This window comes from Taudactylus pleione, unplaced genomic scaffold (assembly GCF_031769625.1).
Source record: "Taudactylus pleione unplaced genomic scaffold, aTauple2 ptg000199l, whole genome shotgun sequence".
Classification (NCBI taxonomy): Eukaryota; Metazoa; Chordata; class Amphibia; order Anura; family Myobatrachidae; genus Taudactylus; species Taudactylus pleione.
This window is the reverse complement of record NW_028284601.1, coordinates 11,765,745-11,777,234: the sequence shown is the minus strand read 5'-3', so window position 1 is coordinate 11,777,234 and position 11,490 is coordinate 11,765,745. Positions and strand designations below refer to the sequence as shown.

General features: G+C 43.0%; 1 protein-coding gene across 1 annotated transcript in view; it reads left to right on the top strand.

Annotated features, from left to right (window-relative positions):
- The first annotated feature begins 215 nt into the window (after positions 1 to 215).
- Positions 216 to 11,490, top strand: part of LOC148518800 (cytochrome P450 2G1-like) — a 54,630-nt gene continuing 43,355 nt past the window's right edge. The window contains exons 1-2 of the mRNA XM_088477111.1: positions 216 to 465; positions 5,559 to 5,721. Coding sequence (XP_088333237.1) covers positions 286 to 465; positions 5,559 to 5,721 — 343 coding nt within the window. The 5' untranslated portion in view covers positions 216 to 285. The remainder of the gene's footprint in view (positions 466 to 5,558; positions 5,722 to 11,490) is intronic.

The window sequence follows — 11,490 nt, the reverse complement described above, 5'->3', positions numbered from 1 at the left end:
TTTCTATTTCTTGCAAAAAATAAATCTCTTTGTACCACTGTAGCACACTATGTAAATACATGAATCCTGCTCTAAAGAAAAAAAAAATAATACCCAGCCATCACATGATTGCAGTACTCTGTGACTTAATCATTGTAGAATGTTTTGTTATGCTCCTCCTACAGTGTTTCTAAGTCTTCATGAATCATCCTCTATCATACACAGATTAAGCTGACTAAATGTTCTCAGTGTATTGGCAGACCATCAGATCCACAGTGAACTCAAGACAGTGGGAACTAGAACAGAATGGATTTACTACAAGATGTCACACTAGTAATGATGTTATATATTTTTTTCCTCATCTTCTATTTATGTTTGAAGAGATTTTGGAGCTGTGAGAACCTTCCCCCTGGACCAACACCTCTTCCCCTGCTGGGGAACTTCCTAGACATAGGAATAGGAGATACCATGAAATCTATAATGAAAGTAAGTCCATTCAAAGTGTTTTTTTTTTTAACTACCTGAAGCTTTTAAAAAATATATTTAATAGCAGAGTATGTTGAAACTGTAACAGTTCATATGGGAAGAGTATGTTGTAAGGAGACATCAGCAATGCTGCTGGTGGAACAGACAATGTGGCCTATGTTATTAATTTGATAGACTTCCATGTATAAAGATATATAAGACATATCTGAGGTTACCTATGATATGCAGGAAAATACTAGAAATTCCCTGTTCCAAATATGATGTCCCCACTTTGTGTGTTTGTAGTTAAGGGCAGGGTCTTGCGACTGTATCTACTAGTACAGTATATGTGAAGATGTAAGTACATTTGGGAAGGTACAATATTGGGAAAGGAATGTTCGGTACATTATGATAGGCTGTAGGAATTACCATGTATGTGTAAATGTTTACTTGGAGCAAAATCAAACTGTGGAGATAATCAAACCAGATATTAAAATAAATATAACTGTCATTATTTGGTCAAAGTAGATGTGTTCTTCATTTTGGCTCTTGGAGCTTTTTCAGTGACCAAATAGGTTGTATTTCTGCTCATTTGAGAAGACAGTAAACTTAGATTACTAAAATGATTTGGATAAGGACACGTGAACAATAATACTGGAAATCAACCTAATTAAAATATTAGAATTAGGTAATTAATGAAAGTGACATAATTGATTAAAAAACTATACCTTGATAAAGTTGATTGATTTAATTTGGGGTACACAGCTCTAGCACGTGACTTTCCAATTCTTAATCTTAAGCACATGCTAATGCAAAGGTACAGTAGAACTTCCTAGACTGGCAGTAGGATAAGGTAATTTTATGTACATTCATATGTATGTATACAGAGCCTGATTCAGAGCCGCTCGTAAGTGGACGCTCGTTCGCTCTGAGCGATGTTCGCACAACTGCGCATGCGTATGGGTCGTAATGCGCATGCGCAAACCAGTCATTGCGGTCGGAAATCATGCGCTCGTAAAACAGCGAGGGGCTGCTAATTTGATTGACAGAGTGTACCATTTGTGTGTGGTAACAGGGGAAAGTGCTTGAAAATGGGGGAGTGGAGATCCGAACGCAGGCATGCCAAACGGTCAAAACGGCGTTTAATGGGTGTGCATAATTAACAAAGCAGCGTCATCTACCACGTCACTTGGTTGTCTTTTAGCCTGAACTGCTCGCAGTGATTGCGGGAAGTAAATCCTACCACAAGCACTGCGAGCAGTTCAGATGCCTTTCGATGTTCCCGATTAATCTAATAAATACAGGAGATGACGTATGATGCGAACGGCAAAAAGGCGTCTTTACAAAATAGTGAGCGCATTTTTCGGACGCTCGTTCAGACATAGAGGCATCCACAGACTGCAAAGAGCGAACGCTCAATTTAAATATCTGGCCCCTTTTTCAGAACGACCGTCCGCAAATAGCGTCCGGCTCTGAATCAGGCCCACAGTGCATTAGGAGATACAAGTGTATAAAAAATATGAAGCATTTTTGCATTCCATAAATAAACCCAGGGATAAACATAACTGCATGTGAGATGTTGGCATCGGCGAATTCCCAGAGAGTCTGCTTGAAGTCTTGCAGAGGCAATCATTTACAATGCATAAATACCTGTTTTTACATTTTAATTGATTGCCCCTTTAAAACATCTGGCAAACTTGCTGGGAACTCACCGATGCCTGCATCTCGCAACAATTATATTTACTCCCCAGTGTTTAAAACTTGAACGGAGAGCATATTATTATATTTTCTTATTTAATAGTGAATAAATGGATGCAAAATATATCATAGTATTTTTTCAATAAATGCTTATGTTAACATTGCCCTTCTAATGTTAGTGTCAATCTATTGCAACGAGGAGAAGATATTGCACAGATGTTAAATAATTAAATCTATTTAAAATTCACCTAAAGGAGATCTTCTGCCCCCTCCCAGTCATAACTAGTAGATTGATCCTGATTTGAACACATGTGGAAACTTCTGTCCTCAAAAAATTAACATCGAATCCTTTTGATTGTCCAGAGACAAGGAGTACTGAGTTCATTTTATTTACACAACGCATTGGAGGTGGGGGCCAGGGGCATGGTTTGTTGCAGCATAATCATTATTATTGTAATGTTCTCCATTACAGTGATGTAATGAACTCTGCAGTTACTGTAACTCTGAAACTCTCAGGTGTTTACCTCAGATTCTGGAGGATCTTTAGGGCTTGTTAGAATGGGTTGGGTACGGGATCCCTAACCCTCCCCCTCGCAGCCTAACCCTAACCCTCCCTCAAGTGCCTAACACTAAATCCTAACCTAAAGCTAACCCTCCCCTAACCCTAATACTTAGGGGTAAATTTATTAAAGTGAGAGTTTTTAGAAGAGAGTTTTAAAAGTGATGTTGCCCATAGCAACCAATCAGATTCTACATAACATTTAACTAGCACCTTCTAGAAGATAATAGCTAGAATCTGATTGGTTGCTATGGGCAACATCACTTTTAAAACTCACTTCTAAAAACTCTCACTTTAGTAAATTTACCCCTTAAAGTCAGGATTCCGGCGGTCAGGATTATGGAGCCGGGATTCCAACTGCAGTCGATATTCCGGCACTGGTACAAGCGTGGCATCCTGACCGCTGGGTTGGTAACTACATCCCGTTAGAATGAGTGTATTTTACTGTTTGAATATGTTGGGGGTGATGCACAGTTGCACCCAAATCGGTAACAATTATTGCGTGCACAGAACAGAATGTGGTTATTCCACTGTATGTTGAGAAGTGCACATGTTTACAGCCACATTGCCCCTACCCATATCCTTGGATTTATAATTATCAGCTTCACCCTTGGTGCAAGAGATGCATCTTAAATCAGACTAATCTCTCCATACTTACAACACTGCACAGTCCACATTTCCATCTACATGATCTTGACAGTCAGTTATCTTATTCTATATGCAGACACCCTGTTGCAATTCAGATGCACCCATTTAGCCACAAGTAGAGATGTGACTGAGATGTTTACAACTCATAATCACCCTTTAGCTGGGTACATACCTGAACGATTCAGCGATCTTGCAACGGGCTGATACAATGTAACAATATATTGTACACACTGCATGATCTGCTGTATGACTGAACAATATATCATTAAAGTGATAATGATAGCAAACTGCATCCTACATTGCATCATCCCATCTGATGTGTAGCACATTAGTGGGAAGATGCTAACACACAGTTCATCAAACAATGAAATGGTGTGAATTGGGGGTACACACTATACAATGGTCAGAGCCGGCCTTAGGCATAGGCATAATAAGCAAATGCCTAGGGGCGACTGGAATGCCTAGGGGCATTCCAGGGCTCTGCCTCAGTCCCCCCCCCCACTGGCGCTGCATGCCCCTCCCCCTGCCCTGCTGCTGCCATGTGGAAAGCCGTGCTGGGATCAAGTGGCTGATCCCAGCATCGGCACAGCAGGAGGAGATGTTTCCCCTGTGGGACACATCAGCGTCCGGTGCTGGGATGATCTTTCTGCTCCCAGCCCTGGGGAAGCATAGGCGGTGGGTAGCCGGCGCTGGGATGGAGTATGTGTTCCCAGCATCGGTCAATCGTTGGGCGCGGCGGCCAGGACTTGGCTCTGGGTGTGGGCTTACTGTAGCTCGCCACCCGGTAGCCTTGGTACAGTGTCGGCAACAGCGAGTGTTTGGCTGTGGACACAAGCCAAACCCAGGTCGCGGGCCAGCAGCCAATAGGAGGCAGATGCGACGAGCCAATTGCTGCATCATAGCCCCACCCACTCGCGGTGTCTGATAGACACTGCTGAGTGGGAAAAGGCAGTACAGCAGCGGAGAGGGAGGAGTGAAGACCTCCCGAAGAGAGCGACATCGCGGCAAGAGTTCCGGTGGCCGCGGAAGAGGCCAGAAGACGCCATGATCAAGAAGGATGACAGATGGCGCCGGCTGGAAGAAGCAAGAAGAGGCGGCGCCGCTGGCCAGGACAGGCCAGCGGCCGAAAAATGCGGCTGAGGACCGGAGAGGACTGCGGGGGTGGAAAGTAAAAGATCTAACGAAGATCCCCCCCACAGCCTCTTCCAATGGAACAGGTAGGCCCCCCATGAGGCCTACCATATACCCCCTCCCTAGACCACCGGGGTTGTCAGGTACTAGGCACATGGGCATATAGGCAGGCACAAAGCCTGGGCTAAATTGGGGGCATTAGGCCCTAGAGGGAGTTATTGCCCTATAAGGTGTATGTGACCTGGGAACTAGGCCCAGGTCACTATTGAATAAAGCAGGCGGGCACTAGGCCCGTGGCCATAAGGAGGGCCACCTGTTTTGGGAAGTTGTTAGGGGGCACCAGTAAAATTTTTGCCTGGGGCACCAAATGGGCTAGGGCCAGCTCTGACAATGGTAATTGCGATGCTTTACGGATCGCAAGATTGGCAAATATATTGTATAGTGTTTGCCCAGCTTTAGGTGCATGCATTCATCTTTAGAGGAAGCACAGTGCTAAATAAGAAAAAAATCTATCTGTAAAACGGACATGTGCATCTCTACTTTGGCCTCGTTGTGTTTCAAAGAAAATGTCTCATAAGCAATCTACCCATAATTTGTGCAGGCATCACTATAATTAATGCAGGGATGTGCATGGCTTTTCTGTTCACATGAGTAGTAGTATTCTAACAATATATTCCCCTTTAAAAAGCCTGATTAGCAGAGCCGTAAGTAGCTATGGGCGACATGTTCCACGGGCCGCCATAACTTATAACGCTGCTGATTAAAAAACTTGTAGTAGCTTAACACCCTGGCTCATTTGCAGTCACTATAAATATTTTACAAGCTGTGATGCCTGGAGAATAAAGCAAAAATACACAGCAATATGAATATCTCTACATGTGACGAATGCAGAGACGTGACTTTTACTAGATGGAGGAAGGAGGATTTTCTTTGATGTTGGGGTCCTTCTTTAATATGGAATCCATGTAAGTCCTGTAGACTATTTGACAGTGTTTGATTGCTACTAAATTACATTTAGTAGCAATATCAAATAATAGGTATATATAATAACTGCCTGTTCATTAATTTTCTCATTCAGCTCAGTGAGAAATATGGTGACATATTTACCATCTATATGGGGTCCCGCCCGGTCGTGATGGTCGCCGGATACAAGTTAGTAAAAGAAATCTATTTAGACAATGGAGATGATTACTTAAATCGAGGGGACATGCCGGTCTGGAACCTTTTCTACAAAAATGAAGGTAATTAATCTTTCATCATCTGAATACCTTTTACCATGGTCCAACTACTTTCATGAAGGAATATTCCACTTCCATTTACTAAGACTGTGATTTAGTTACTTAGTTTTGTAAGTTCATGAACTATACTATATATATATATATATATATATATATATATATATATTAGGGGTGAGCGGGTTCGGATTTCTGAAATCCGAACCCCCCCGAGCCCCCCCGATCCGAGTCCGATCCGAATCAGGCTCGACTTTTCCCGCCTGACTCGGATCTGAAATCGAGGCAAAACGTCATCATCCCGCCTTCCGAGTCTCGCGGGTTTTGGATCCTATATAAGGTACCCGCGTCGGCGCCATTTTCTCACTCGGCTGTGGACAGTGAAGAGGGAGGGTGGGAGTTAGGGCTGTGTAGTGTAGTGTAGTGTAGTGCTGCTGTTGTCCACTACTTCAAAGTCCATAGGGGCTGGCTGTGTTGTGCTGTGCTGCTGTTGTTAATAGGGGCTGTGTCCACTACTTCAAAGTCCATAGGGGCTGGCTGGACTGTGTTGTGCAGTCAGTTCTCCATAGGGGCTGTGTCCACTCCAAAGTCCTGTGCAGTGTCCCAGTCCTAAAGGGGTGCTGTAGTGTTGTCCAGGGGGTGCTCTGTCCATCAGGGGTGCTCCCCCCAAGTGCTAAAAAAATAATATATTTTCTGTGTTTGTGAATTGTGTGCGCAGTAGCCGCACGTGCTTCAACAAAGTAGTGCCAAGCGTGCGCCTGTGTCATAAGTAAAGGGCCGGCTGGCTTGACCGTTAAGGGTGCTGTAACCCCCGAAAGTACACTCCAGTCCAAACCAAAAAAAAAATTATTTTCTGTGTTTGTGAATTGTGTGCGCAGTAGCCGCACGTGCATCAACAAAGTAGTGCCAAGCGTGCGCCTGTGTCATAAGTAAAGGGCCGGCTGGCTTGACCGTTAAAGGGTGCTGTAACCCCCAAAGTACACTCCAGTCCAAACCAAAAAAAAAATTATTTTCTGTGTTTGTGAATTGTGTGCGCAGTAGCCGCACGTGCTTCAACAAAGTAGTGCCAAGCGTGCGCCTGTGTCATAAGTAAAGGGCCGGCTGGCTTGACCGTTAAGGGTGCTGTAACCCCCGAAAGTACACTCCAGTCCAAACCAAAAAAAAAATTATTTTCTGTGTTTGTGAATTGTGTGCGCAGTAGCCGCACGTGCATCAACAAAGTAGTGCCAAGCGTGCGCCTGTGTCATAAGTAAAGGGCCGGCTGGCTTGACCGTTAAAGGGTGCTGTAACCCCCAAAGTACACTCCAGTCCAAACCAAAAAAAAAATTATTTTCTGTGTTTGTGAATTGTGTGCGCAGTAGCCGCACGTGCATCAACAAAGTAGTGCCAAGCGTGCGCCTGTGTCATAAGTAAAGGGCCGGCTGGCTAGACCGTTAATGGGTGCTGTAACCCCTGAAAGTACACTCCAGTCCAAACTAAAAAAAAAATTATTTTCTGTGTTTGTGAATTGTGTGCGCAGTAGCCGCACGTGCATCAACAAAGTAGTGCCAAGCGTGCGCCTGTGTCATAAGTAAAGGGCCGGCTGGCTTGACCGTTAAAGGGTTCTGTAACCCCCAAAGTACACTCCAAACCAAAAAAATATATATTTTCTGTGTTTGTGACTTGTGTGCATTGTGGCTGCACGTGCATCAACAAAGAAGCAGCGCCAAGCGTGCGCCTGTGTCCCATAAGTAAAGAGCCGGCTGGCTCATTTCTTAAAGGGTGGTGTAACCCACAAAGTGCACTACTCTCCAGCAAAAATAAAAAAATATTTTCTGTGTTTGTGTGCGCTTTAGCCGCACGTATATATATCAATTTAACATAAATGGAGGACCAAACTTTCTCCGATAAAAATAAAATAGGGAAAGATCAAGAACCACTTCCTCCTAGTGCTGTTGCTGCTGCTGGGAGTTGTTCATCATCCCAGAGAGGAAGTAGGAACATCACTACTTTTACTAAACAATTGACCCTCCAACAGTCCCTAGCGATGAGGATGAAGTACGACAGCAGTCATCCTGAAGCAAAACGTATAACTGAGGCCTTGACTGCTATGTTGGTGTTAGACGTGCGTCCGGTATCCGACATTAGTGCAGTGGGATTTAGACAATTGATGGAGGTAGTGTGTCCTCGGTTCCAAATCCCGTCTAGATTCCACCTGCATCCTCAAAGCAGCAGCGACAAGCGTGCGTCTGTCTGTTAAAGGGTGGTGACACCCTCAAAGTGTGCTACACAAACAATAAAAATATTCTTCTTCTTTTTTCTGTCTATGTGAATTGTGTGGGCTGTAGCCGCACCTGCATCCTTAAAGCAGCAGCGACAAGCGTGCGTCTGTCTGTTAAAGGGTGGTGACACCCTCAAAGTGTTCTACACAAACAATTAAAATATTGTTCTTTTTTTTTCGGTCTTTGTGAAATGTGTGGGCTGTAGCCGCACCTGCATCCTTAAAGCAGCAGCGACAAGCGTGCGTCTGTCTGTTAAAGGGTGGTGTAACTCTCAAAGTGCTCCAAAAAATAAAAAACTATTTTTTTAATGTGTTTGTGACTTGTGTGCGATGTAGCCGCACTTGCATCCTCAAAGCAGCAGCGACAAGCGTGCGTCTGTCTGTTAAAGGGTGGTGTAACCCTCAAAGTGTGCTCCACAAACAATAAAAATATTCTTTTTTTTTTTCTGTCTTTGTGAATTGTGTGGGCTGTAGCCGCACTTGAATCCTCAAAGCAGCAGCGACAAGCGTGCGTCTGTCTGTTAAAGGATTACATCGGTGACAGCATCCAAGTAGGCATGTCAGACAGTCCGTACCTGTACTGGCAGGAAAAAGAAGCAATTTGGAGGTCCCTGTACAAACTGGCACTATTTTACCTGAGTTGCCCCCCCTCCAGTGTGTACTCCGAAAGAGTGTTTAGTGCAGCCGGGAACCTTGTCAGCGAAAGGCGTAGGAGGTTGCTTCCACAAAATGTGAAGAAGATGATGTTCATAAAATGAATTATCAACTCCTCCAGGGAGACCAGCCTCCAGAACGTACAGAGGGACCTGTGGTTCCAGCAGGGACGAATTAATACTCTGTGAGGATGAGGATGTACACAACACTGAAGAGGGTGAGGAATCGGTGGATGAGGAGGATGAGGATGACATCTTGCCTCCGTAGAGCCAGTTTGTGCAGGGACAGATAAATTGCCAGCTTGTTTTGTGGGGGCCCAAACGAACCAATCATTTCAGCCACAGTTGTGTGGCAGACCCTGGCGCTGAAATGATTGGTTTGTTAAAGTGTGCATGTCCTGTTTATACAACATAAGGGTGGGTAGGAGGGCCCAAGGACAATTCCATCTTGCACTTCTTTTTTTTCTTTGCATTATGTACAGTTTGGGGCCTAGTTTTTCAATGCCATCCTGTCTGCCACTGCAGTTTCACGCCTAGATGGGTCACGTGTTTGTGCCGCCCACTCGTGTCGCTTAGCATAGTCATCCAGCTACCTCGGTGCAACCTTTTGGACATAAAAACACTATTGTGAGGTGTGAGGTATTCAGAATAGACTGGAAATGAGTGGAAATTAAGGTTATTGAGGTTAATAATAGCATAGGAGCAGAAAAACCTACAAATTCTGTGATTTTAGCTGTTTTTATGCTTTTTTTAAAAAAAATACAGATCCAAAACACAAAACCCAGAACCCAAAACACGGAAGGGTGGTTTTGGCAAAACCAATCCAGATCCAAAACACGAAGAAAGATCCAGATCCAAAACCAAAACACAAAACACGAAAAGTGGCCGGTGCACACCCCTAATATATATATATATATATATATATATATATATATATATATATATTCATATTAAAGACAACACAGAATTAATTGCCACAATTATCAATTAATTGATGCATCCCCTTTAATGGTTTGAAAGTGCATTCATCAACAAGAAGAAACACCTTCATTCCATATAAGGCAATTTATACCTACAATATCCTAGCATATAAAATTGAGTGTGAGATGAGACCATTAATTAAAATCTGTTTATTTCACAATTTGGCTAATTTTATTATTTCATGCTGTCTTTAATATGAATTATTGATTTTAACATATCACTGGTACAGTACAAATTTTAATGAATGAAATAAAGGTTATATGTTACTTAACAAATCCTATAGTGTGTCAAATAAAGAGACAATCCTTTTCCTCTTTTTTTTCTTTGTGTCTCCTTAGGATTTGTCATTTTCGATAACAGAACTAACATTGTACGAGCATTACAGCTGGGAGAATTTTAACACATACCATGTTTTGTGTACACAATAAACTTGGTTTTTCAGAATTTCTTGAAAAATGACAGGTCCATGCAGGAGATGCTGGCTGCAGATTATGTTCTTTATTTGCTTTGCCAGGTTTGCATTTGAATCACTACATTTTGGCAACTCTGCTTGATCCTAGGTTTAAGTACAATATAATGTCTATATTTCAATAGATTTTAAGAGATGCAAAGAACTACATGCAAGCAAGTTGTCAGCTCAAATGGAACATGACACATCTCCTTTTTTAGTTTCACCTGCAAATCCTGTTGAAAGAGCACATACTCCAGTCTTCCTGTCCCACAAGGGAGGTGTTATGCCCAGTTCCAAAATGGCTACCAAGCTCAATACTGAGCCTGAGGCAAGTACAAGGTGAATGGAGATGGAGTAAGAAGCTAGTATTCTTTATACAGATGGGTCATCATTCATATTTGCAGCAGTCATGCCAAACAGCCCATCTTGGCATGCCTGGTCTCATGAGACTCTGCTAGCACTGGGTGTCTTTTATGCATCTTTTCTTGCCAAAAAATGCATTTAAATTGCAATGTGACTAGGATGCACCTGGAGATTGTGCTGATTACTTTGATATGCAACACTTGAATATCTGTGTATGACTAAGTCTCTCAATCAGCATACGAACTGCAATGATTCAAAAGCAGCAGCTTTTTTCCATACCAATTATCATACTCTGTATCAGTCGCACACAGATAAACAAGTGTCACATATCTAATTAATCAGCACAGTGTCCTAGTCACATCACACTGCAACTTACAGTAGATGAATTTTCAGCAAAACAAAGACAGGCAACACAGAGTTGCACAGGACCTGGTGGCTCACTCACACAAAGCATATTGCATGGTATTGCATATTAAGGCTAGATGAGAAAGGGCAGATCTATACCTATACAGCATGGTGATCAAAAGCCACAATGAATGGAATTGCATGATGGAATTGTTCTTGTACCCACCCATCCTTATGTTTTATATTACAAAGAACATGCACAGTTTAACAAACCAAGCACTTCAGTGACAGGGACTGCCACTTTTGCGGCTGAAGTGCTTGGCTTGTTTGGGCTCCCACAAAATAAAACATTTTGGTGGTTTGGTTAAACCAAGTTACCAATCAACTTAAAGATAAAAATGGTAATCATCAAGGCTCCTGGCTGTATTAAACACTCTTTCTGTGTATACACTGGAGGGTGGGCAGCTTAAGCACACCATCAGTGGTATATGCCAGCCATGAGTCAACTGCTGCCAAATGCAGGGAAGTTCACTGCAGGTGCTAGCTTGCTGACCCACAGTGCTCTTTATCATCAGGAAGTAGATACAAGCAGGCACAAGGTGCACATGTGTTATGCTTGCTGCACCACCTAGTTCAGCATCTCTTCCAAAACAAGAAATCGTTATAAAAATGCTGGAGTGTTGCTGGTACTATTAGTGGTAGGTCAGAAGTATAGACAGGGACAG